A 27997-nucleotide genomic window follows, 5' to 3' on the forward strand; every position below is an offset into this window, starting at 1 on the left:
TTGGTTACATGATCAGAAACCTAGATATGTAAGGGGCACCTGCGTGGCTCAGTTGGTCAAGCATCTGAATTTGGCTCAGGTCATGGTCTCAAGGCTTGTGAGTTTAAGCCCTGCCTTGGGATTCTCTCTCTTTCTGTCCTATCACTCACTTGCACTATCTCTCTCAAAAATAACGACAACAATAATAACAATAATAAATCAAGATATGTAAGAAACATTATTGGTTAGTTTAAAATAATCTAAGCAACACTCATAGAAAAGAAATTTCAACAAAGAAGTATATAGAGTAAAAAATGAACACTTTCTACCTGCCTTCTGTTTCCAATGTTAAAAGTTGGCTGCATCTCCCTCCAGATCTCTCCTGTGAATAAACTATGTATGGTGAAAGTGACAACAGCTAACTGAGCATTTGCTGAATTCTGGGTGCCACTCTCTGTGCTTTCCACACATTATCTTATTACCTCATTTAATTTTCCCAGCAGTCTTATGCAGCAGGTATCACTACTGTCCTCACTGCAAAGAGGAGAATGCAGAGAGCGGGAGGTGGGATTCCTGCCAGAGAAGCCAGCACAGCCTCAGTGAAGCCCAGGGCAGATGGTGAGAGCACAGCAGCAGTGTGGTGGTCCGGAGAGGAGACTTCCATGCAGAAAGAATAGCCAGTGTCAAGGCTCTGACAGGGGCCAAGCTTAGTGTGTGTGCGAACAAGGTGGAGGTGGAGGGAGCTGGCCTGGAGCAGATTACTAGATCCCTGAAGAGTCCAGATAGTGGTAATGGACTCTCTGAGCCAGTGTGATGGTGCCCATACTGAAGTCCCAGTACTGAGTAGGAACGATGAAGATACTGAGAAAGCAACGTGTGAGCAAAGCTACTGAGTGCTAACCTAGACCCAAATTCAGCCACTCTTGCCAGGTCTTGAACACAGTGGATAGCCCTTCAGGTGCCAGAAATTTCTCAAAATGAGCAACTTACAGACACCCACCTACAGGCTCCTGACAGCACCTACAGAGTCGCCAGAGTTATGTTCTCACTTTAGAGGGTCTCTGGATGACAAACACACTCTTGGGTACCAAAATCAGGGAGCAGCACTCTGTGGCAAGTTGGTCTTCCAAGAGAATCTTAAGCAAGCTTCACACTCAGCATGGAGCCCAATGCAAGGCTCAATCCCACAACCCTGGGATCATGACCTGAGCCAAAACCAAGAGTTGGACGCTCAACCAATTGAGCTACCTGGGTACTCCAACGGTGTTTTAGATTACAGAATTTAAGACTAATTTTAAAGAGTGATCCTAATCCCACAGATCCCTGTGAATGCCTAGGATCTGAAGTTTGGGATGCACTGCTTGGTAATCACCTATCTGTCCTGCAACGGACAAGGGAGTTGGGCTGCAAGCCTGGAACAGAACACAGTGAGTGAACCCTGACTGAAGAAAGTTCTGTGCCAAGGTCTCCTTATGTTATAAATCACTGATCTCAGTCCCCACCTTCACTTTTCACAGAGGGACACACTAATAGAAGCATAGGGACCTGTGCCTAGCAGCTGCATTAGCCCTGGACACCAGGGCCAGGTCAGACATGGAGATCATCCCAATGGGAGAATTCAAAGCTGGAGGGCAGATGGCGGGCCTCTGCTTTCAGGGGAGCATTACAGCTACTCCCAGTGCAACGAAGCCCCCAGAGCTCTGAAGAGCGTCTCAATTATGTGGTGGCATCAGCAAGGACTGTGCCCACAAGCACGTCAACACAGTGATAAGTCAGGCCTTCAAAACACCAGCTGTACCAGAACTGGAGCAGAGGAGTCAGAAGTCTCTTGGCAGAGATCAAAGACACAGCTGAGGGGGTTTGTGCTGACAAAGCTAGTTGAATGGTGTTTGATTTGGGACATATTTACTTTGGAAAATACCCAACACCAGCCCAGCATCAAAGTTCACACTGAAACCCTGCTGGTGACCTTGGCTCATTTCATCTCTGCAACACCACTTCTCAGAAGCACAGAGGTGAGTTTGGTTTCCGACATTTCTGCCGATTATAAATTCTTATTTGCAGTGGTTAGAGATGGGTAACTGGTGCGTTTCTCTATCAAACTACAAATTCAAAAACTTTCTACACTGTCTTAAAAATGGAAAAATGTTTTTATTTTTTAGCCTGCCTATTATAACATTTGTCACTTACATTACTGAGACAATAGACAAAATTGGAGCAGAAACTAGAATACAGGAAAGTATTGTGCCTATGTTAAATTATTTTAAGTGGATAACTGTACTATGATGTGCATGAAAATATCCTTGTCCTTAGGCACCTTTCCTTGAAATAATTAGAATTACAAGTGACCTCCTGTCAGAGGGTTCAGAAAAGAGTATACGCTTGTGCCTGTGTGTACACACCCATATACACACATGCACATGCGTATACACACACACACACACAGAGAGAGAGAGAGAGAGAGAGAGAGAGAGAGAGAGAGAAAGAGAGACAGAACCATAAAGCAATTGTTCCAAAATACAAAAGCTAGTGAATCTGGGTGTACAGGGGTTGTTCTCTATGCTGGTCTTTCAAATTTTCTGTAAGTTTGACATTATTTCAAAATGAAAGGTTTTTAAAACTTCAGGCAGTTACTTCTCTCCCAACACATCTGCCCTCTTGGGACCTGAAGACATACCTGGAAGGGACTAGGGTGTCCAGACGTTATGCTCTGATGTGTGACCAAAAAGGCCAAACCTCCTCCATACAATTGGCATGAGAAAGCGTCATATAAAGTTCCCAGAAAAGCAAACTTTTGAATGATTTGCCTTTAAAAAATATTGCTTCTCTTCAAAGACAGTCATTTGGATTTAAACACAACCTAGTGATAGTTTTAAAGTGTCTTATATAATTTTTATTATACTAAATGGCAAAATGACAGGAAGATGGGCCTTTTAGATCCTTAATTTAAAATTTTTTAAAAAATATTTATTTTTGAGAGAGAGGGAAAGACAGAGTGCAAGTGGGGGAGGGGCAGAGAGAGAGGGAGACACAGAACCTGAAGCAGGCTCTAGGCTCTGAGCTGTCAGCACAGAGCCCAAAGCGGGGCTCAAACCCAGGAACCGTGAGATCATGATCTGAGCCGAAGTTGGACATTAAACCAACTAAGCCACCCTGGTGCCCCTTAGATCCCTTCAGATTAAAAGTGAGGGGATGGAGAAATATATATCATGCTACTGGAAATCAAAAGAAAGCTGGCATAGCTATACTTATATCAGACAAACTGGACTTTAAATTAAAGACAATAACAAGAGATGAAGAAGGGCATTATATAATAATTACAGGGTCTACCCATCAGGAAGAACTAACAATCATAAATGTCTATGCACCGAATATGGGAGTACCTAAATATTTAAAACAGTTAATCACAAACAGAAATAATCTTATAGATAAGAATGTGCTAAGAACAGGGGACTTTAATACTCCGCTTACAGCAATGGATAAGTCAACCAGACAGAAAATCACTAAAGAAACAATGGACTTGAAAGACACATTGGACCAGATGGATCTGACAGAAATATTTAGAACTCTACATCCTGAGGCCAGGGAATTCACTTTCTTCTCAAGTGCGCATGGCACATTCTCCAAGATAGATCACATACTGGGACATAAAGCAGCCCTCAATAAATATAAAAGAATTGAGATCATACCATGCACACTCTCAGATCATAATGCTTTGAAACTTGAAATCAATCACAGAAGAAGCTTAGATCCTTAATTTTAATCCACAAACAATATCAAAGAGCTTTTCTCCTTCCTCTGATAAGGGAATAATGAACACTATTTTTGGTTTTTCATCATATAATGCAGGAACAGGGTATAAGAAGGTTCCAAATACACTATATTAAAACATGAAAAAAAAATGAATGTCTTCACCTCTGTCTCCTTATCTGGTCTCAGGTTCCTTTTCCTTATTCATTCACATCACTATTGCTGTTTTTAACCTTGTTTTTATCTGAGAAGGATCTTTTTAAGTGCAGTCTAGCAAGGGAACTTTTGTCACGCTTGCTCACCTTCCTCTTTTCTAACTTTTTACAGCATATTGCCTATCAATATCCACGCCCAATTCTGTCTGGAAACTGGGCCCAGTTCTACCTGCAGCCAGACACATGAGAAGTTGTTTCTCGTGTGCGGGATAAGGTGTGCAGCACCGCAGCCTCAGCTGGGTGATAGGGGGAGGGTGCAGGGCAGGAAAAGACAATGTCAGAAACTGTGACTTGCCCTCTCTAAAATGCATGATTCAAAAGTCCTCTCAGTGCTGATTAGAACAGCATTGGACCGATTATTTTCATGGTACCGTAGGGGAAGACCCAAGGAGGGAGATTAGGGGGCAGAGAAACCAGTCCTGGTGCTCCCAGGCAAACAGGTAGAGGTTCCACTGCCACACGGAATGACATTAAGGCTCAGTACCCTGGAATGTAAAATGCTTGAAGGATGACATCAAGTGGCACAGATGAAGTTCCTTGCATAGCACCAGGCATTCAGCAAACACTCTATCAAGAGTCACTGCCATCATCAGTATCAACAAAACCAAGAGCATCCCAAGTGGGGTATCTATATAGCTAGCCCCATTTTCAGGCCTAACAAGTCCAAATATTTATTTGACAGATGCCAGTAACTCTTATCTGGCTTGGACTGGAAGCAGATATTCTGGTCATCAAATATCTGTCTAACAGGAGTTAGTTATGTGCACACACACACACACACCCCGCCCCCCAAACTTGACAAGACACAATCCTTCCCTCTGGGCTGTTCAGAAGTGACGCTGGGATCACATATGATAGTATAGCATTAAAAATACCTGCTGTTGCCGTCCCCGAGAAACACAGAAGTATCAAATAATAGCTCATCTACCCAGGATGTAATTATTACAAAGGAAGTAAGCAAGAGAAAGGTGAGGCTATTGGCGGGTAAAAGTGATTTGACCAGTCAAGGCACATCCTTCCTTGGAACAAGGCAAGGGATGGGTAGATAAAGACAGGCTTACTTACCACAGTGTAGGTATTAAAAACTTATCTTGTTGATTTAAATAAAGGGACTGCCTCTCAGGCCTTTTAGTAAGAGCTGTCTGACATTACCCTCACACAGATCTTCTAGTCTGGTAAGATTATTTCTAACTCCATGCTAGAAGCAGTTAAGTAAGAAAGTTTTAGTATTTTCTCCTGCTAGCAGTGGGAGCCAAGTAACAGATGCAAAGAAGACAGCACATCTGCAGTAAGCCACATTACCTCACAGCCTTTGGGACTCCAGGGAAAAGACAAGCCACCAGCTACCTTTCACTAGGCACCCAGATCACTACATTATGACAAATTCCAAATCTTATGCAAACTGCACAACCCCAAATAATGACATAATTTCACATTATCTTTTGGATATCTGTTTTCAGAAAAGCCTGGCCTGCACACATTTTTTCAATATCTCCACTCACGCCCCACCTCTTGGTGAAGCTCTCCTGGCACCCTGCTCCTACACAGGAGGCAGAGCCACACCCCAGCTCTGCACCCCTACCTGCTTTGGTAGTGTCCTTATGACAGCCCTCTACTTTACTGCACATCTGCTTCCCATCAGGCTGGCAGAACCCCTTGGTGGAGGAAACCTTTTTGCCCCCAGTGCCTAAAATATGTTGTTTGGAAATAGGAGATAAAGTTTAGTGAATGAATGCAAAAGAAACTTCCTAGAATGCTGAGCCCCCAGAATTCTATATGGTTTTAGTTTTGCAAACCTTTAGAGAGGGGATTCTCAAGAAGGGGCTCACAGATCCTTCAGGCAGGGTTATGAAACCACACAAAATGTTAGCTGTTTATCTTCACTAGCCTCTCTTAAAGTTCATGATCCTGAAATGGTTAAGCACTGTCACTCCCAGGGCACCTTCTGGGTCAAAACCATGGGCTTGCCATCTGAGCAGTGTGGTAGCGAGTCCATGAGGCCACCTCTCACTATGTCTTTGGTTTTCTCTCCCAGCTTTAGCTCTGCCAAAATGAAATGCCCATTCCAACCCCTCATCGTTTTGCTCATCCTAAAGTCTCTATGTGGGAGCAACAGCCTGGCTGGTCAGCTTGAGAAAGGAAGGGAAGATTCTACATCTGCAGACCCTCAATGGGGGCAGTTAAATAGCAAAAACCTGAGCATGCCCCTTCTCCCCGCCGACTTCCACAAGGAAAACACCGTCACCAACGACTGGATCCCAGAGGGGGAGGAGGACGAGGACTATCTGGACCTGGAGAAGATATTCAGCGAAGACGATGACTATATTGACATCATTGACGCAGTTTCGCCAACCGATTCAGAGGCTGGCGAAGGCAACATCCTCCAGCTCTTCCAAGGCAAGAGCCGAATCCAGCGTCTCAACATACTCAATGCAAAGTTCGCTTTCAACCTTTACCGAGCACTGAAGGAGCAGGCTCGTTCTTCCGACAACATCTTCATAGCCCCAGTGGGCATTTCCACCGCCATGGGTATGATTTCCTTTGGCCTGCAGGGGGAGACCTATGAACAAGTGCACTCGATTTTGCATTTTAAAGACTTTGTCAATGCCAGCAGCAAGTATGAGATCATGACCATTCACAATCTCTTCCGTAAGCTGACTCATCGCCTCTTCAGGAGGAATTTTGGGTACACACTGAGGTCGGTCAATGATCTTTACGTCCAGAAGCAATTTCCAATCCTGGATGACTTCAAAAGGAAAGTAAAAGAGTACTACTTTGCAGAGGCCCAGGCAGCTGACTTCTCAGACCCTGCCTTCATATCGAAAACCAATAACCACATTCTGAAGCTCACCAAGGGTCTCATAAAAGATGCTCTGGAGAATATAGACCCAGCTACTCAGATGATGATTCTAAATTGCATCTACTTTAAAGGTAAGAATAGCTGGGGCACCTGGGTGGCTCAGTCGGTTAAGCATCCATTTTGGCTCAGGTGATGATCTCATAGTTCGTGAGTTCGAGCCCTGCATCGGTCTCTGTGCTGACAGCTCAGAGCCTGGAGCCTGCTTCAGATTCTGTGTCTCCCTCTCTCTCTGCCCCTCCCCCACTCATGCTCTCTCTCTAAAAAATAAACAAACATTAAAAACAGAAAAACTTAAAGGTAAGAATAGCTTAAGTTTCTCAAACTCACAACATACTTTTGGTGTGCAGATGGACTGAACGTCAAGAACTATATTTTAGGGGTGCCTGGGTGGCTCAGTCAGTGAAGTATCTAACTTCAGCTCAGGTCATGATCTCATGGTTTGTGGGTTCAAGCCCCACACTGGGCTCCAGCTGACAGCGTGGAGCCTGCTTGGGATTCTCTCCCCCCCAACCCCCACCCCTCTCCCATTCATGCTCGCTATCTCTCTCTCAGAATAAATAAACTATAAAAATATTTTTTAAAAACCACTATATTCTAGCTCTGATTTATCCAGGAAACCCATCACAGGTCAGCTCACAGGGAAGATGAGGATGAGGTGATGGTGGCAGCTGACACTGAGCCCTAACTCTGTGTTTTATGCTCACTGGATCTCCACCAAAACCCTGTTATTAGCATTTCATGTTACAGACAGAGCCGCTAAGGCATAGAGAAGTAAAATGAGGCTCCCAGAGCACACAGTCAGTAAAGGGCAGAGCCAAGGTTGCCCCAGGCAGGCTATCTCTAGTGCTTTGTTAAATTGGAAGAAAAAATGAAAAACCTTTTTAGAATTTGGCTAGCCTAGATTTGAGGGTGTTTTTTTTTTCATCTCCTTCCCCAATTATTGGTAAGCAGGAATATGGATGAGAGGCTGAAGACAGGTGTCTGAAAACAGTTCAGTTTGACTAACTGACATGAACACCTGCAATTCCTTTTTGGGATACTTGTGCACTAATGGGTAGGAGGGGGCAGGGAAATACACTATTATTTCTGGACCAACTGTTCTACGTCAGGCAAGAAAGGAGGGCATTCCCCATTCCCACACCACTACATACATTAGATCCCTGGGATCCTAGAAACAAATTGGCAATGGACTTGTAAAATCCAGACCTCTTTCATAGTACCCTCACTGGGACTTGAACCAGAAGAAACCTCTACCTCACTCCTAGAAGCCTAGGAGCCAGAGGGCAGACACAAGGAATGGGTCTACATCTCAACGACTCATGGTGACACACAAACACTCTCCTCTCTACCACCAAGAACTGGCAGGCACCAGCTTGAGTCAGTCCCCCAGGCCTGGGAGGCCATGCTTCTTCTCTACTTAGCCCCAGTGCCAGTTGTAGCAGCCCACAGAGGTGAAGGACGGGGGCCCTCTCTTGGCTGCTGCTCTGGGGTGGTGGGGCTGCCGAAGATAAGCTAAGACCTCCTCACAGCTGTGTCAGGCAGGCATTCTGCCAGATGGGCAAAGTAGGGCTGAAGCAGCCAAGACCACAGGAGGGACATGGAGGCTAAGCCAGACCCCTGGGCTTCCCTCCTGAATGCCAGGCACACTGCTGGCCTCGTGGTGGGTGGACCAAAGGCTGAGGCTTTAGCAGGCTTGTGACAGACACATAGACACACACTATATATATGATGAACACATATACTTTTTATTACTGGCCATAAGCAGGTGTTTTGGAAGTGAGCAAACTAGACTGTAAGCCCTAGACTCACCTATCCCCATTCATGTGGCCTCAGGAAAGTCATTCAGTTTCTTTGTGACTCAGTTTTCCCACCTTTAACACAGAGATGATAACATCTACTCTAAAAGGGCTCTGTGCTGGACTGCAAGAGACAGTGATGCAGTGCTAGCACAGTTACGTGGCACGTGGCAAGAGTTCAATGAACCTGAATAGGTAAAACTGCAGATGCCAATGTTATATAGTATATTAAGTAGGTATGATATTGCTAGTGATGTTTATTCTCTTCTACGGGCAACTAACCTATGTTTAGAAATGGCTTTAGAACAGCCAGTGTAAGTTATTTGGGCAGCATCAAAGCCCTCAGTCCTACTGGTCTGTGGGGCACCTTGGACACGAGTGCCTCTGCATTAGGCTAGTCGGGAGATCAGGATAGACAGAGAAACAGGGCAGCAAGCCACTCCTGCCAGCATGGGCTGCAGAAATAACTAAGACAGTCAGTTTATGACCTCCTACACACAGCAACCAGCGTCATGTCAAAGGGTGGCAAATATATGTGCATCCTTTTCCCTTCATGTTGGATGGTCACTTAATTTAGCATTGGAATCAGAGGGATGAAATGCTAGTAGGAGCCAGTCTTTCGTGGATGTTTATCAAAACAAAGACTAGAAGTGTTTTTGTTTTATTTTATTTTTATATTTTATTTTTAAAATATTAAAATATAACATTTTATTTTATTTTATATTTTATTTTTATATTTTGAGAGAGAGAAAGTGTGTGTGAGAGAGAGAGAGAGAGCGCGAGCGAGCGAGCAGGGGCGGGGCAGACTGAGAGAGGGAGAGAGAGAATCCTGGGCTCCACGCCCAGCTTGGAGTCTGACACAGGGCTCAGTCTCATGACCGTGAGATCATGACCGGAACCAAAATCAAGATTTGGACACTTAACCAACTGAGCCACCCAGGCACCCCTAGAAATGTAATTTTAATTGCTAGCTCCTAAATCTGTTACTAATTTGATTTTTAATTACAAATGTTATACCCACATTGCAATGCCAATAAAAACAGAGGTTGGGCCTCAAGAGGAAGTCAGAAGAATTCTAGGAGACATGTGACAACTCCAGAACAAAGGCAGTGACATCCGTGGTTGCAACAGGCTGGGGGGAGGGGGAAGCACCCCTGGCATCTCAAGGCTAAAGGTCAAGGATGCTGCTAAACCCCCTATAAGGCAGGACAGCCCCCCCAAATGTCAACAGTGATGAGGCCTAGAGGCCCAGGGCAGAGGCCCGCACACGGAGAAGGAAAGCTAGCTCCCATCACAGGCAGGCTGTTTAAACCTCCTCCTAAAGAACCTCCCGCTCATCTCATCCCGGCAGTTCTACCCACCAGCTGGAAACCTAGAACAAGTTACTTAGCCTCTTTGTGCCTCTGCTTCCTCGTCTGTAAAACAGGGCTAATAATAAAAAGCATGCACCTCATATGGGTGCTAGGAGGAAGGAACGAGTGATATGGGAGAGATGCTTAGGGGAATGCAGGCATTCCATTGTCAGTTCTCCACTGTCACTCAGAAGTCAATAGTAGCTACTAGCGCCTTAGAGTTAAAACAGACGCGTGCTTATTCCTGGATACAGTGTTATACCCAAATCTTTTTTTAGTTTATTTATTTTGAGAGAGAAAGAATGAGAGAGAGAGAGAGAGAGAGAGTGTGTGTGTGTGTGTGTGTGTGTGTGTGTGTGTGCGCGCGCGCACGCGCAAGTGGGGAAGTGGGGCAGAGAGAGAGGGAGACAAAGAATCTCTGAGAGGCTCTGTGCTATTAGCATAAAGTCTGACCTGGGGCTTGATCTCATGAACCGTGAGATCTTGACCTGAATGGAAATCAGGAAATCAAGAATCAAATGTTTAACTGATTGAGCTACGCAGGCGTCCCTAAACCTAAATCTGATGTGAAGATCTGATGGCATCATAAGTGTGTAGAGCTAGTCCCTATGGAATCGCAGAGTGGAAAGGATGAAAGCCATCAAAATAGAGCTGCCATGAGCAAAAAGCTACTCTTTTTTTGGATCAACAAGCAGAAGTCCAGGTACATTAGGCACTTTGCTAGAGTCAAACAACTGGTTAATCCCTGCATCTACGCCAGAATTTATTCTAGTCTATTTCTCTACCATTATCATACTTCCTATAAGTATGTTAGCATTCTGACCTTCTTGGAATCATTTAGAACAGTGGTCCTCGAAGTGTAGACCAGGAGCATTAGCATCACCTGGGAACTTGTTAGAAATGCAAGTTCTTGGGGTGCCTGGGTGGCTTAGTTGGTTAAGCGTCTGACTTTCGCTTAGGTCATGATCTCACGGTTCGTGGGTTCGAGCCCCACGTCAGGCTCTGTGCTGACTGCCAGCTCAGAGCCTGGAGCCTGTTTCAGTCTGTGACTCCCTCTCTCTCTGACCCTCCCCTGCTCACGCTGTCTCTCTCTCTGTCTCCTAGAAATAAATAAACATTAAAAAAAAAAAAAAAAAGAAATGCAAGTTCTTGGCTCAAATCAGAACTACAGAACCAGGGACTCTGGTGGTGGGCCCTGTAGCAGGACAAGTCCTCCAGGTGTTTCTGCTGCACATTTAAGTGTGTGGACCACTGCTTTAAAATAACATTTTATTTTATTTTATTTTATTTATTTATTTTTTTTAATGTTTTATTTATTTCTAGGAGAGAGAGACAGAGACAGCATGAGCAGGGGAGGGTCAGAGAGAGAGGGAGTCACAGATTGAAACAGGCTTCAGGCTCTGAGCCGGCAGTCAGCACAGAGCCCGACGTGGGGCTCGAACCCACGAACCGCGAGATCATGACCTAAGCGAAAGTCGGACACTTAACCGACTAAGCCACCCAGGCGCCCCTAAAATAACATTTTAATAAAAGCCCTATTCTTGTTGATTTACAGGATCCTGGGTGAATAAATTCCCAGTAGAAATGACACATAACCACAACTTCCGTCTGAATGAGCGAGAAGTGGTCAAAGTTTCCATGATGCAGACCAAGGGAAACTTTCTGGCTGCAAATGACCAGGAGCTGGACTGTGATGTCCTGCAGCTGGAGTATGTGGGGGGCATCAGCATGCTAATTGTGGTCCCGCACAAGCTGTCTGGGATGAAGACCCTCGAGACACAGCTGACACCACAGGTGGTAGAGAGATGGCAGAAAAGCATGACAAACAGGTACTTTAGGTTGAATGCTTGTTCTTTGGATCTCTGGGAGAGCCCAGGAATACTGGGAACTTTGGTATTTTAAGAAGGAAGGTGTGTGTACAAAAAAAAACAAACAAAAACAAAAAACAAGAACTGTTGCACTGGGCCACTCTTGTTAATTCAGCCCAAATTTCCTGCTCAGTGAGAAGCAATCAGAAAGCAATCCTAGAAAGCAATGTGTTTCTCTGTGAGAAACACATCTGCCCTCCCTATGACAGTTTTAGAAGCAGGGGCAGGTGACTTAGTTTGGAAACAATCCTGGCTCTGCCACTTAGTTGCTCTGTGGCTTTGAGCCCTGGCTTCATCATCTGTAAAGGCAGCAAGATTCCATGACTTCCCAGGGTCACAGAGAGAAATAAATAGAAACGTAATATTGAGCACCCCTCACAGCGCCTGGTGCCTGAGAGGTGTTCAACAAAGATGTGCTTTCTCTTCCCTGAGCAGGAAATCCTGAGGTTCTTGTAACCTATTAAGGACGTGTCATTCATGATTTTCCTCTTACTAATTATTACTCCACAGATAAAACTTACAGGTTTTAAATATTTACCATGACCTTTAGCGGATCATGGCAGAAAGAATAAAGAAGTTGCATTTCTGTTTTATATAATACTGGCTAGGCCCATATGAAGATCTGAATCTGGTGCAGGTCTCCTTTTGGGGCAAGAATACAAAGAAATGAGGGACACCTGGGTGGCTCAGTTGGTTGAACGCCTGACTCTATATTTCAGCTCAAGACATGATCCCAGGGTCGTGGGATCGAGCCCCATGTTGGGCTCTGAGCTCAGCATGTGGCCTGCTTGAGATTCTCTCTCCCTCCCTCTCTCTCATTGTCTCTCTCTCAAAAACAAAAACAAAACAACAAAAAAAGTCCCCTCTGTGCGTGCCTCCTTCCTAACCTCACTGCCCATGACCTCCTACCCTGAGCCAGGAAGGCCTAACCAGCCTGCCGTTTTTTCCTCAAGACACCTGGCACTGGCCTTCAACCAGCATTCCCAAAACACCTTCCCGCTCTGCCTCTTCTTCTCATAAACTCTGTGGGCCTCCTGCCCATGGGATGTGGCCCAGCTTCTTGGCCAGGCCCAGAGACACAGCCCCCTTCTGGCCTGCTCCAGCCCTCCTCCTCTTTCCTCCCCCACTGCCAAGTGCCCCACTGCACCCCAGCTAGACCACAGCCTCAAGCTCCCTCTAGGCTTTGCTCATGCCATCTCTTTGCTCAGCCTCTGGGCCACAGGAATGCCCCTCCTCCCCATCCCCTGCTGGATGACTCCAGTAGTTACATCTATTCTGGTTGTTCAGACATTACTGTACCACCTTTACAATTTTGCTGCTTCACACATGTGAGTCCTGACTTGGCAAAAGGAAAGCAAACTCTTGAGAAAAGGGGGACCATGTCTGATGTCTCTTTATCTCCTTCATGTGCCAGACTTGGCCCCATGGGCACTAGAGTTGCTGCTTATCCATAAGGACTGAATGCGTCGAGGCAAGGACTAAGATCATTTAGCATTGTCTGGCAAATAAAGGCTTCTTTTTTCAGTATACTGACCAGATATTCAATGCTTACTTAACAAAATAAGAAATGCCTAAAATCAGGGCACCTGGGTGGCTTAGTCAGTTGAGTGTCCGACTTTCGCTTAGGTCATGATCTCGCGGTTCATGGGTTCGAGCCCCGCATCGGGCTCTGTGCTGACTGCCAGCTCAGAGCCTGGAAGCTGTTTCAGAGTCTGTCACTCCCTCTCTCTCTGACCCTCCCCTGCCCACGCTGTCTCTCTCTCCTAGAAATAAATAAAACATTAAAAAAAANCCTAAAATCAAGGACCCAAACAAGAGAATTATTTTAGATACCCTCAAACCATAAACCAGTAACCATTCTGCTGCTGGCCTGGAAGGCCGGATGTGAATCTCACAGTATCGAGGAAATGACTGCACAGCACTAATCATACCTCCATTTTAAGGAACTGGAATCATAATGGATGGTCTCTCCCAAATCCTCAACTGATGGTACTAGGATGTGAATTTTAAGAAGTGCTACATTAATTCTGTGGTAAAAGCAACCTGGGGTTGGTGGGAGAGAGGTAGGTTGTGGACATCTGAGGGAAAAACATGATTCTTTTATAACTTGTGGTTCAAAAAAACTGGGCCCTCTTTCCTTCCTGACCAGGACTCGAGAGGTGCTTCTGCCTAAATTCAAGCTGGAGAAGAACTACAACCTGGTGGAGGCCCTGAAGTCAATGGGGGTCACAGCACTGTTTGACAAAGACAGCAATATGGCAGGAATCTCAGACCACAGGATCACCATTGATCTGGTAACCTCTCCCTTTGTCCATCCTCCGCACCTGTCCCCAGGATCTGCCCCCAGCAAAGTCACATGATGTCACAGGTCAGGGTGCTAGGTCGGCTCTCCCTGGGCCTGCGAGGCACTGAGTGGGCAGGGTAGTCGGTTTTAGGGAGTGCCGTGAGAGCCCCCATTCCCCTGACAGCAGAAAGAGAGGAGGTGTGTGCTCCAATCTGTGAAATAGCTACACCCAAATGAATCATGAAAGGCCCATTAAATACATGCAGAAACACTGCATGACCTGCATGCTGAACTTAACACAACCACTGACACTTCACAAAAAAAGAGAGAATACCAGTCCAAAAAACATGCAGATCCAGGCCCCACCCCTTTGGTAGTGCACACTGAGTATGCAAAGGAGACGGGGGCCTGCAGCTGCTGTCTTGCTGGCAGATCACTCACACTGTGGCCACCATGAGCAACTGTAATGTTGGAGTTTAAAGATACATACTGTTTAGGGGCACCTGGGTGGCTCAGTCAGTTAAGTGTCCGACTTTGGCTCAGGTCATGATCTCACAGTTTGTGAGTTCGAGCCATGCATCGGGTTCTGTGCTGACAGCGCAGAGCCTGGAGCCTGCTTTGGATTCTGTGTCTCCCTCTCTCTCTGCCCCTCTCCCACTCCCACTCTGTCTCTCTCAATCTCTCAAAAATAAATAAACACTTAAAAAAACTACACACACTATTTATATAATACAGCCTCTGAGCACAATTACCACACCTGGCAAGAGGTGAGCGAGACCTTCAAGGATCATTCTGACCAGCTGTGGTCTGTGCCCTGTATGTGGTCTTTCCACCCTGAATGAGATGAGACTCCACTCTATCCTCTATCCCTCCGTGTGCCCATTGAAGGGATCTGATGGAATCTGACAACTTTCCTTTCCAATTTGAAACAGTTCAAGCACCAAGGTACCATCACGGTGAATGAGGAGGGCACCCAAGCTGCCGCTGTGACCACGGTGGGGTTCATGCCGCTGTCTACCCAAGTCCGTTTCACTGTTGACCGCCCCTTCCTGTTCCTCATCTATGAGCACCGCACCAGTTGCCTGCTTTTCATGGGGAGAGTTGCCAACCCCACCAAGTCTTAAAGACAGAGGTCTGGGCATTTCAAGTGTTTTGGGGGCACTCTGTAATTCTGGTTCCATTCTAACAATGAGAATGGAGATGTTTTGCCATGATGGCTTTTGTGGTTTATGCTACCATTCTGAAATCGAGGCCCATAGGAGAGAAGAAATTGACAAACAACCAAGAAGCTCACTGGAATCAGGTCAGCACAGTGAACAACATCCCCAGTTCATAGAAGTTAATGTACCAGTGACATGTCCGCTGTTACTTAGAGGGTGTCAGCAACGTACAGACTGGCTTACTCCTGCCTCCTCAGTGCAAACCTATGAAGGGCCTTGCCTGCGCACCTCCTTCCCCTGTAGTCCCTGTCCTTGAGCATTTGGCTCTATTACTCAAATTACCAGTGCTCCTCATCTGAACACAGAACACAGAAATGACCTGCAGGACTAATTTCTCACCTCTCCCAAGGATGGTGCCCAGGACAGAAGCAACCTCGTGACATTCAAGGGGTGCCCTGGGTGTTAGGGCTTCATTCTCTTGAAGCCCAACCTTCCGAATTGATGCTAAATGTCATCTGTACTTCTGTCACCTCACTGCTGCCCAGAGGACAGTGGGTACACATGGCCATGCTTCTACCTTAGAGATAAATAAATATTGCTACTTTTACTGTGTCTGTTATAATTCTCCAGTTTTTGAGGCTCAAATAACTAAGAAAGGCCAAATTCAAAATAGCTGACATCCCCAGGAATGACAGAGGTTGACAATAAGCAACTTGAGTTCTTCACAGTGACTCATGTACATAGGGGGCACGTTCCTCAGGATCAGGATGTGATGAGTGCTGCTAAATCCTGGGGGCAAAGATGTTATGGATAGGGCTTCGTGGAGATTTCTGAAATGCTAGTTTTTAAGTGGGACATGTGCTTCAGCTTTCATCCCTAGACACAGGGAGAACATCAGATGAGCTCCTACAGTAGGTCTGGTTTGAGAAAACAGGTGACATCTGAGGAATATGTTTCCAGATTCTTCGCTACTTGGGTAAGATGAGTGGAACCCAAAAAGGCTACTCAGAATTCAAGAATGGGGGCGCCTCTGCAGTCTGGGGACTATGGGTAGTGACAGGGAGAGCATCACAAGTGCTGTATGTGTGGCTAACTATGATCCCCACAGCCCTGCAGGCTTTCTCTTCCCTTCTCTGAAGAGGAGGAAAACAGGGTTTGAGCACAGGCTGGCTTGACTCTAGGGTCACCCATGGAGTCTTGTCATAGAGGGTTTTAGACACAGTGAGACCAATTCCAATCACGGGGGCAGGAAAAGCAGAGCACGTCATGCACCCTGCTGTAGGGGGCGCTGTGATGGGTATGCTGGCAGGTTATTCCTGAGTCCTCATACCAGCTCTAGGGGTTCACACTGTTACCATCTCCTTTTGGCAGCTGAAGAAACTATTTAAAGGTCATAAAACATGATCTGTCCCAGGCCCTGCTGTTAACTCTTAATATACCTCTCCACCTGCTTCCTTCCCAACTTCCTGCACCAGGGCCTCCATCTCCTGTATCTAACTGACCAGTGCAGGGCTAAGGATATGTCTTTCCTTGCCACAGTGTCCTGACCTCTTGGGGAGACCTGAACTTGCTGACACCCCACTCCCTGAATTCCTTCTCCAATTCACTTCCACACAGCCCTTTCAGGAAATGCTTGTCCTGCATTTTTTGTGCTACTGATTCCTCATGCCCCTCTCATCCCTAAATGCGGCTCTCTCAAAAACTGCCTGTAGCCCTTTGCCATGCCTGTCCCATACCTAAATGGCAGCCGTCTCCCTTCCAATGTGGCCTGCCCCACCTCTGCTGGAGCCAGCCCTCCTCCATGACCTGGCCAAGGTCAAGACCCTCCAACCTCCATGCTTTTCATTCACCTACGTCCACTCAGAATGCACTCAGACCCTCTTTTTGAGAAACTAGCTGATCCAGGTTTCAAGGCAATAGAGTATTAATTCAGAGCACAGACTCTGAGCCGGGCTGCCTGGGTCCCAACTCTGGCTCCGACAAATAGCAGCTGTGGGACGCTGAGGCAAGTTCTGTGCCTCAGTTTCCCTACCTGTAAAATAGGGATAACAACAGCACCTACCTTGTAGCATTGCTGTAAAAATCAAGTGAGTTAATGCCTGAAAGGGATTTACATCAGTACTTAGTGCTTAGCAAGAGTTAGGTAAGGCCTTCTTATTACTGTCTTTGACTGAGAGAGTACCTAGCCCAGGCGTTCCTAACTGGGGGGTTCCCACCCAACTTCCTGAGATAAAATGCAAAACCTTGTGAAGAAATGCCTTTCTATGGAAAGAGAGGGCAAGGCTTTCAAAGGAGTCCATGACCTAAAATCTGTTAGTCCACAAACCTAATTTTACAGGCACTGAGAGAATAAGTAACCTGTCCAAGGACACAAAAATGACTAGTGGCACAGTTTGTAAACTCTCAGGGAAGTGCACAAATGTTTTCTGAGCAGGAGGTATATCTTATCAAATCACTAGTTTATGACAGTGGAGCACACAGGACTCTAGGCATTGGATACCTTTCAAGGTGCTTAATTAACACCTTGCCTAGACACGAAGAGAAGCAATTTAATTAGGATATTTCTAAAGAAATACTTTTCACAAAGTTGCAGGTTAAAAATCACCAAACCTAAGCTGTCTAAAGGAGTCTCAGAGATCACATGACCCAGCTTCCAGTGACTCCCTCCAGGCTCCTAAGGATACTGATAAATCACTGATAAGCTGCATTTGGACAGACACCCAGGCTTTCTGCCCTACACCCACTGGTACTTCCGCTGAACTAAGTACTTGGAGATGCTTTGTCATAAAAAGATCCAAAACAGACTACCTTTTTCCAAAAGAAAGGAAAGAAAGAAAGAAAGGCAAACATTTTTTTAAAAAGCTTTGGAAACTAGCTTCTCCCAGAGGGTCCAAGGGGTAAACCAGAAAACAAATGCAAGATCCCATGATCTCTGTGCTCTTTGTTGAGCAATAGAATCAAATATTTGTTTCCTCCCCCGTAATATAACCATTAACTTTTGTTAAGACTACAATACTTATTCTATTCATGTAAAAGGTCACTGCAGTGGAGTAAACAAAGTATTTTAAGTAGAGTGTGTGCTTGCCTATGACTGCTAACAGTCATGCCTACAATGACCCAGCACTTCAGAGGGTCATCTTCATCTTTTTGAGAAGCTCTGTGGGCAGAGTAGGAATAGACAAGCTGTGATGGTCACCCAGGAGCCCACACACAGGAACAGGAGTCCAACCCCGATGCTTGTGACCCTAAACCCTATGTGTTCCCAATCAACCTCATCAGTCATTGCTCCCAGGAAGTGCAGAGTGCCCTCTATGAATTTCTTCTATGCATTTATTAAACTCTAAATGATAACAGCTACACATGCTCCACCCATGTGCCTGGGTCAGAGAATTCCGGTGTTCAAACTCACGAGAATTCACTGATTTGAGTGTCACCGCGAACATGCTCCCTGGCTGCCAAAACCTGCTCTCTCATGGAGCCCTTCTTGCCTCTAACAGACCAAGAGAGTGCCATGGACTTTCTGCCCTTCACCTTTCCCTCCATCCAAAGGATCCATGTACAGTGGTACTTCTAAAACAGCATTGTACACTAATCGATATCAAGTATAAAGTGAAAATGTTTATGTTTTTAAAAACCAATGGATATGGTGATAAAAAACACCGTGGCTGAGAGTCTTGGCCATTCTCAACTCCTCAAAGCCTGTGGGAAAGCACCTGATTGCAGGTATGAAGGTGGTTAAGATTCCCAAGGGGAAGTGAAAAGCCATGAGGACAGGGAGGCAGCTACAGATGCAAGCAAACTTCTAGGCCCCTTGTCCCCTCAGGCACATTGAGGACAAGGAGATTGTCCTGACACAGAGGCAGCAGGAGAGCAAGCAACTCAGCTCCTGCTCCAGAATTGGCCACTTACAGGGCAGGAGAGACAAGAGAGAAGGACAGGCAGAAGGAAGGTGAATAGATGCGGAATGCACCACAAAATGTAACTTGTGACATCTTAAAGGTAAATGATAATAAACCAGTCGGTTGTTATTTTTCACCCACCTTGGCCAGCTAAAATCAGACCTCTAAGGTCCCCAGATTCCAAATTATGAACACCCAGAATGCAGTAAGTACAGAAACTTAGATCAGCAGAGGTGCCTCTCCATCTGCCTGCCTGACCTCTAGGCCCTTGGGTCACCCTGGCAGCTTGAAGATCAGTCCCTCTAGCATTCCATGTGAAGGGACATGCATGTTAGTGCTCAAGAGTCAAACTACTGGGGGTAGGGATGAGGTGGGAAGGAACTGACAGGCAGAAGCAAGGGCTTAACTAGAAGGTAGGTTTAGTGGAAGCTAGGGAATCACAGATGAAAACAAATACTAGAACCTGGGGCCCTGACTTAGGACTGGCAGCTGGGAACTACTGAGAAAGGGGAAAACAACTTCTACGAAGGCCATTTGGGAAGAAGTGGCTATAAGTAAAGACAGGATAAGACGGAGACAGACTCTCTACCATCGCAGTGCTGTGGCAGGGGACGGGGCCTATGTCGGGAGATGCCCACCATGGCAGTGGGAGGGACTATATCCCAAAGTATGACCAGCCCACTGTCAACAATGACAACCCCCCCCACCCCAGAACACACTGAGGGCTGCAGCTCCAAGAACCAGGCACCATGCAGAGGCCCCGGGACTCATCTTACTGGAAGGGATCAGGAGGGGATGGAAACAGAGCCTGCCCACCATCGGTCAGAGGCACCAGAGCAGGGTGTGAGACACAGGACAAAGCCCAGAGTCACACCTCAGACTTGGGAGCCACACAAGAGGGAACCAAAATGCGTTCCCTGGTCAAATGGCAAGGAGGTTTAGGCAGAGGATGGAGAAAGGGAGTGAGGTGGTGTGGCCACAGCAGGCACCAACCAATGGGACAGTCCCAGAACAGCTGGTGGTGGCAGAAACATGGCCACGTGTACAGAATCACCGCGGCCTCCACACAGCATTCCGCTAAGGAATCTGTGGTGCACCACTAGGCACTACTGAAAACATGAGCACAGTATCTGAAGTTTGAAACCACTCAGTTAATGAATACTCACCACAGCAATTACAGGAATGAGTACACCCAAGTTCCCCGCACTGCTAGAAGCCTAGAAAGAATGGAATTGAGTCATCAAAAGCATGTATTTCTTTCATTAAAAGAAAAAAAGACAAGCATAGTGTTAATTTCAAAGAAATGATGAGATACATACAAAGCGATAAACACACTCACCCAGCATCATTTTAATAGCAAAAAAATGGAAATGTGTTAAACAGAATGATTACAAAAAACATGCATGGCCCCTGTGTATAATGAAATACCACACAGCTGTTACAAAGACAACTTTGGGGGCACCCGGGTGGTCCAACTCCTGGTTTTGGCTCAGGTCATGATCTCATGGTTCATGAGCTGAAACCCCACATCGAGCTCTGCACTGACAGTGCGAAACCTGCTTTGGATCGTCTCTCCCTCTCTCTGCCCCTTGCCTACATGCTTTCTGTTTCTCAAAATAAATAAACAAACTTAAAAAAAAGACACCTTTCTGAAAAATATTTAGTTACCTTGGAAAGTGCCCACAGCAAATTTTATTTTGTTTATTTATTTTTTAAATGTTTTATTTATTTCTAGGAGAGAGAGACAGCGTGAGCAGGGGAGGGTCAGAGAGAGAGAGGGAGTCACAGACTCTGAAACAGGCTCCAGGCTCTGAGCTGGCAGTCAGCACAGAGCCTGACGCGGGGCTCGAACCCACGAACCGTGAGATCATGACCCAAGTGAAAGTCGGACGCTTAACCGACTAAGCCACCCAGGTGCCCCAGCAAATTTTAAATAGAAAAAAAAAAAATCAGGATTTCAGTGTATGCTATGATATAATACCAATTATGTAAAATAAATATATTTGCATTAAAAAATTTAGGAAAGGGGTGGATCGGTAAGTGAGGTGTCCGACTTTGGCTCAGGTCATAATCTCAGTCCATGAATTTAAGTTCCACATCAGGCTCTGTGCTGACAGCTCAGAGCCTGGAGCATACTTCAGATTCTGTATCTCTTTCTCTCTCTGCCCCTCCCCTGCTCGCACTCGGTCTCTCAAAAATAAACAAACATTTAAAAATCTAGGAGGAAGTCTTTGAAAATGTCAATAATGACACTGTTGTTTAACATAGTGCTGGAAGTCCTAGCATCAGCCATCAGACAACAAAGGGAAATCCAAGGCATCAGAATTGGCAAAGAAGAAGTCAAACTTTCACTCTTCGCAGATGACATGATACTCTACATCGAAAACCCGACAGACTCCACCAGAAGCCTACTAGAACTGATNAAAAGACTACAAAAATGAAAAAAAAAAAAAGAAAATGTCAATAATGAGTATATCTGAGTAGAGGGATAATGGGTGCCTTTTACACTATTAGTTATAGTTTCTGCATCTTTTCTACAATAAACATATTCTTTCCAAATTATGGAACATTTGGGAGTTACTTAAAAAGTAACTACAAAAAAATAAAAAATGACTCTAAAAGGTAGATTCCCTGGTTGGACACACAAATGAAGTTAAACCAAAGTACACACTGATTAGCCAAAGCTCTGGAAGCATTCCCCTAGTGCATTCAATTTATTTTTTATATTAGCAGTAGCACCTAAGGGCATTGAGCACCCCCTGTGTGCCATGCACTGTTTCAAGCGTTTCATATGTAATAACTTAATCTTCAGGGGAGAAAACAGCATTTGATTAGTTTGCCAAAGCCCCATGGCCACTCAGCAGTGGGGACCGAATCTCCAGCCCTGCCTGCTCCTCTCTGGAAACTGAGGACCTCCCAAATACAGAGTGACTGGGAATAATTGTCATTTTAAAATTTATAATCACAGCTCTTTGTCTTCAATGGGGCATATGTTGGCCAAGCCCCTCTCACCAATCCGGTAAGCCCCCTTTTATTCCTTGAGGCCCCATCTCCTGTGGAAAGCACAGCAGTTGCTCAATACATACTGGGTTATTCCCTGCATGAGCATAAACAGGAATTATCTGCAAAGAACAGAATTAACAGCTCTGCATCTGAAGGGGAGGAAAGGGGTCCCTGCACCATCCAGGGCACAATCCCCACCCTCAGCCCATGAATGAAGCATTATAACCCAAGTCTTGATACTATAAACTCGTAGTGTGAGAGCAGGCACAGGGAACAGCCCTTGGGTCCAAGGGGCAGCCTTCTGGGCACTGAGGTACAATCCCAGGGGAAGCAAAGAGAACGACACCCTCAGACACCCTTTAACACCCCTCAGACACATCATGACCTCTGCTTTCTCAGGGGCCAGGTGCCTCCCTGCATCTCTGAGCAGTCCTCTCTCCTGATGTCCAAGACCCTACTGGACATGACAGATGACTCCGTCTCTCATGTATCGGGATGGACCTGGCTGTGCACCATCCTGGGACACTTGAGAAATCAGTCACCAAGGGGCACTTGGGTGGCTCAGCTGGTTAAACGTCTGACTCTTGATTTTGGCTCAGGTCATGATCTCACGGCTCTTGAGTTCGAGCCTTCTATTGGGCTCTGTGCTGACAGTGTGGAGCCTGCTTGAGATTCTCTCTCTCCCTCTCTCTCTCTCTCTGTCTGTCCCTCCCCTGTTCATACTCTCTCTCTTACTCTCAAAACAAATAAATCAACTTAAAAAAAGGGGGGCTGGCATCTGGGTGGCTTGGTCAGTTAAGCATCTGACTTCAGCTCAGGTCACGATCTCGCAGTTCATGAGTTTGAGCCCCACGTTAGGTTTTGTGCTGACAGCTCAGAGCCTGCTTCAGATTCTGTGTCTTTCTCTTTCTCTGCCACCGCTCATGCCCTGTCTCTCTCTCAATAAACATTAAAAAACAAATAAATAAATCAGTCACCCAGATCACTGTCAGGGGAGTCCAGCAGAGCAAGGCTAAATCAGAGCGAAGAGTTTCAGAACCCCATTTTGCACCAGTTACTCCTCCTTGGCCAAGATTTTCACACAGTGGGCTCCTTTTTACTCAGCTTCCAACTTAGCTGTCATCTTCTCAGAACCTCACACAGCCCGATCTAGAGTGCTCCTTGCCTCACTGCCCCATTTTGTTTTTGGTATCCACACAAGCAGGCACTTTGCCTGTTCACTTCCATATCCCCAGCACCTAGAACAAGGGTCAAGAAACGGTGGCCCGTGGCCAAATTTGATCTACCACCTGTTCTTAGAAATAAAGTTTCACAGGAGCACAGCCACCCATTCTTTAACTGGCTTTATGCTACCAGAACAGAGCTCAGTAGTTGCAGCAGGACTATATGGCCGAAAGAGCCTAAAACAAGCACAATCTGGCCCTTTACAGAAAAGGTGAGCTGATCCCTGATCTAGGCACACAGCAGGCAAACAGTAACTGTCTGGGAAAGTGGAAGGGGAAGGAGAGAAAGGGAGGTGGGAGGAAAAGACAAAGGAGGATGAAGGTGGGGACTCTGGAAGAGAGACTGGTTCCAACATGACCTGTCAAAGGGGAGATGATGGAGGAGGAGGCTTAACCTGCCTCAACCTTCCCAATCTATCTGGGACCCTGAGACCTGTCATTCTGTCTGTCCCTATGGACCTGTCTCCCTGGACAGCCTGAGATTAGGTCAGATCTGGCCCTTCTCATGCTGTCACTGTGTTCTGATGAAAGCCTCAGCCCCCTGACTTCATGATGGCTGAGAGAAGGAAGAGTGAGTCTGGGGAAGTCCACACTAGGTTGCTGTCACTTACCACCCTGGGCTGGAAGAGGCAGCTGACACTAGCCAGACATGGTCCTACAAGAAAGCTGCCCTCTCAGGACCCCTGCCAGCACCCCTGAGAAGGAACCTTAACCCCCTTGTTCTTGCATTTTACCAGATGCTCCAGAGTGACCACCTTCCTCCTGCCTACCTTCAGGGCAGGCCCCTTCTCGCTGGCCCGCTCGCTGGCACGCTTTCCCTCCAGTCCCAGCTGCACAAACAGCTCCAGCAGGTTCATGAGGAGCTCATCCACGAGGTGCTCGTCCTGGATGTTGGCTGCGATGTTGGCCAGGGCATTGATCACTGCCAGGGAACAGTGCCTGGTGGAGAGAGAAATGACAGTTGCCACAACAGAAGGGCCTACGCTGCTGGGGTGAGGCTAACTCCTGCCTCATCATGCCCCTCTCAGTGCCTATGAACATATGAGCCCTCCAGAGGGGATGAACAACTCTGTTAACACCAGCCCCTAAAGGAAAGTCAGCTGCTATAGAAATGGCTTTAACCTCTCCAGACACACGTTAAGGACCTTGGAGAACTGTTTAGGTTCTAGGAATCCACACCTAGGGAACTTGTGAAGGTCTTAGGACACTTCTTTCTGAGTGTCGAGAGCCCATTATATAGCTAAAATCCTGGCTGGACCTTGCTTTCAAATTATACATAGCCTTAATTCACTATTACCACCTATAAAACTTTCCTTTGATGATCAGCTTCTTCCCCACGCCACTCCACCATGGGGCTGATGTTAGTATTAGCTCACATCAGACACTTAGGAAGCACTTAGTGGCCCTGGGACAACCTATATCAGGACAGTGCTGGCCCCACGTAAGCCCTGGATATGAAACTGATGATGTCTCCCCAGCCAGACACAGCAAACCAGCAGGCTGGCCAGGCTTCTGAAGGTGTTGGGGACAGCCAGAGCCTGCCACTTCCATGCTATGTGACCCTAGGTGACTAACTCATCATTAGCCTCAGTTTTCCCCTGAGTAAAGCAAGAATTAAATAATTCCCTCTTCACAGGGTGTAGGAGGAATGAAATACTCCATGTGAAATACGGAGCTCACCATCTGGCTCCTGGAAATCTCCAAGCAAACAGCACCCCCTTCACAGACATGTGAAATCCTGGGAGGTAAGGGCAAATAAATGGCAGTAATGGTTTCCACTGGTGAGGAAGAGGACAAACCACTTCTGGTGGCAATATCAGAAAAGGCTTTAATGGAATAACAAACTGGAGTCAGAAGTTGAAAAGTTGGTAGGCATGGAGAAGGCCAAGTACTGCCCACAGCAGTAAGATGGAGGCAAGGGTCAAAAGGAAAACAGCAAGAGGAAAGATATGGAGGAAGGGGTGTGAAGGCCAAGGAGGTACAGGAGTCACTTTCAGGACAAGGAAGCAATGAGGGAAAGAGTTGTTTCAGTCCATATGTCAGTTTCTTCACAGAGACCAGGATGGACAGGATGGATGGACAAAGGGAAGGTGAGCTGACTGTCTCCCTAAACTAGTCCTCAGGCTGTTCTGGTAGCCTAGGCTCCCACAGATGATCTCAATTACCCACACAACTAGAGACAGGCATTCATTTGACAAATGAAAAAATGGAGGTACAGAGAGGGTGAGATCATTTTTGGAAGTCACATAGCCACACTCCCACCCACTAAATTGACTCAGAGAGAATCTCAGAGTGAGGCCTGCATGGGAAGGGGAAGGAGACGAGAATAGAAATGCCAACAGAGGGGCAACCTCTCTTCTTGCCCCGCCTCTCTGCCCCTCTCTTCCCTTGATCTGTCAAACTCTTTGTGAAATCCTCCATATGTGGAAAAATGTGCCATGCCCTTACAGCATTCCCAGTAAGGGCAAGGAATAGAAAAGGAAGCATATCTTAGACTTCTGGAAAAACTGGCCAGACTTTACACAAATATCAGTCTTGGGAAGATGTAAAATATCTACTCCCTTTGACCCTCCAAATCCCACCTCTCTGAATCTATCCTGAGGAAAGCATCAGAGACACTCACAGATATATAGCTATTGAATTGTTCAACGTAGCACTTACCAGCAGAAAAACTGGAAAACTACCTAACATCCAAGCTAGGGTACCAGAAATATCTGTTTAGAAATATCTTGATGCTGGGACGCCTGGGTAGCTCAGTAGGCTGGGAGTCTGACTTTGGCTCAGGTCATGATCTTACGGTTTGTGAATTTAAGCCCCATATTGGGCTCTGTGCTGACAGCCTGGAGCCTGTGTCAGATTCTGTGTCTCCCTCTCTCTCTGCTCCTCCCCCACTCATGCTCTGTCTCTTTCTGTTTATATATACATTGGAATACTACATGGCAATGAGAAAGAATGAAATCTGGCCATTTATAGCAACGTGGATGGAACTCGAGGGTATTATGCTAAGTGAAATAAGTCAGGCAGGGAAAGACAGATACCATATGCTTTCACTCATAGGAGGATTAGGAGAAACTTAACGGAGGACCATGGGGGAGGGGGAGGGGGAGGGGAAAAATAATTACAGAGAGTGAAGGAGGCAAACCATAAGAGACTCTTAAATACTGAGAACAACAACAAAAAAAATACTGAGAACAAACTGAGGGTTAATGGAGGATAGGGGAGAGGGGAAAATGGGTGATGGGCACGGAGAAGGGCACTTGGGATGAGCACTGGGTGTTATAAACCAACTTGACAATAAACTATATTTTTAAAAAACAAAATAAAGGATTATCCATATTAAAAAATAAGTAAATGTTTTAAAAAATTAAAAAATAAAAAAATATTTCAGTGTTGTTATACAATGAGACACTACATAGCCATTAAAGGTGACAGGCACCTGGGGAACGTTAATTGCATGGCTGAGGTGCTATTACATAAAAAAGTGGGTCAGATGGGTGGATGCTTTGAGCCTGTCTGGAGTCAGGGAGGGTTTGGGGTAATGACACTGAGATACTGAGCTCCTGATGGCAGTCACATGGGGGCTTCACTTCCTGCCTCTGCATGCCCTAATTTGTAACACATAATGCTTTTGTAGGAAGAAAAGTTTATTCAAGAAACAAATCCCCAAACTTCACACTTTCAAAGAGGCTAAAAACGGTCAATGATCTAAAGTGACAATGAGGTCCAGACAGTTACCTATAGCCATGATCCTTGTAATCTTTAGTAGCTGAGTACACGACAGAGCTGGCCTTCACACTAATCTGCTGGAAGAGATTCCACACTTCCTGATAAATGTATTGCTGGAAGAGAGTGAGGGACAGTTAAACCATGTCATGACTTCTCCATGAAAGCCCCTCCTTGGAAAAACGCCCCATCATTCAGAGGGAAAGCTTCTGGAATCATGCATGGACCATAATAAGGGCCTGAAAGATCATCAAGGGCATCCATTCCTAAAGCTTTAGGCAAACCTCAAAAGCTAAAAGGGAGATGGTTTCAATTTAAATCCTATTACATGTTATTAATATTAGCATGAAATAAGTTTAAACCTCTTTTTTTTTCTAGCTGTTAGGGAACCATGATACTATTCTCTTTTACTTGGAAAAAAATCTCCCTGTTCAATGTCCAAACAGTTGTGAGCACTTAACTCTACAGGGTAAATTTTATTTACTTTAACATTCCTGATAGTCAGAGGAGTGTAACAAAGCTCGCATAGGGTTGTGGGTTTCACAGCAAGTCCTGCCTTACGTTTCCGGTGATAACCAGGCAGCCTAGCTGGTCGATGATGAGAACATCAAGGGGGGAGGGAGGCTGGCAGAATTTCTGTTGCAGGATCTGCAGAATTGGTTCCATGACCTTTGGGGTGTCCCTCAGGGCCACCGCAATGTGTCCCAAGGCTCGGATGGTGTGGTCAGGAATCAAGTGAGCGTCTCTATGAGAGGGAAAAACAGAAACATCCTCAGAATAGACCTCTGGGAAACAAAACCCAGAAGCTACACAAGCCACAGCTAACAGTGACAAATGTTACCACAATCATCTGACAGTGGCACCCCAGAATCCTTAACTAGTAGA

At 46.0% G+C, this 27997-nt stretch overlaps 2 protein-coding genes across 2 annotated transcripts in view; one reads left to right on the forward strand and one right to left on the reverse strand.

Moving 5' to 3' along the window:
- Positions 1–27997, reverse strand: part of PI4KA (phosphatidylinositol 4-kinase alpha) — a 120372-nt gene that overhangs the window by 50997 nt on the left and 41378 nt on the right. Inside the window, exons 16-19 of the mRNA XM_077745944.1 lie at positions 27674–27857; positions 27125–27228; positions 24160–24328; positions 20330–20380 (exon numbers count right to left, since the gene is read on the reverse strand). Coding sequence (XP_077602070.1) covers positions 20330–20380; positions 24160–24328; positions 27125–27228; positions 27674–27857 — 508 coding nt within the window. The remainder of the gene's footprint in view (positions 1–20329; positions 20381–24159; positions 24329–27124; positions 27229–27673; positions 27858–27997) is intronic.
- SERPIND1 (serpin family D member 1) lies at positions 1972–15876 on the forward strand. Its single transcript, XM_077745874.1, has 5 exons — positions 1972–1994; positions 5980–6875; positions 11508–11781; positions 13970–14114; positions 15037–15876. The coding sequence occupies exons 2-5, from the start codon at positions 5996–5998 to the stop codon at positions 15226–15228; spliced, it is 1491 nt and encodes a 496-aa protein (XP_077602000.1). The 5' UTR covers positions 1972–1994; positions 5980–5995; the 3' UTR covers positions 15229–15876.

The sequence above is a fragment of the Crocuta crocuta genome, unplaced genomic scaffold (assembly GCF_008692635.1).
Source record: "Crocuta crocuta isolate KB4526 unplaced genomic scaffold, BGI_CrCroc_1.0 scaffold344, whole genome shotgun sequence".
In the NCBI taxonomy this organism is placed as follows: Eukaryota; Metazoa; Chordata; class Mammalia; order Carnivora; family Hyaenidae; genus Crocuta; species Crocuta crocuta.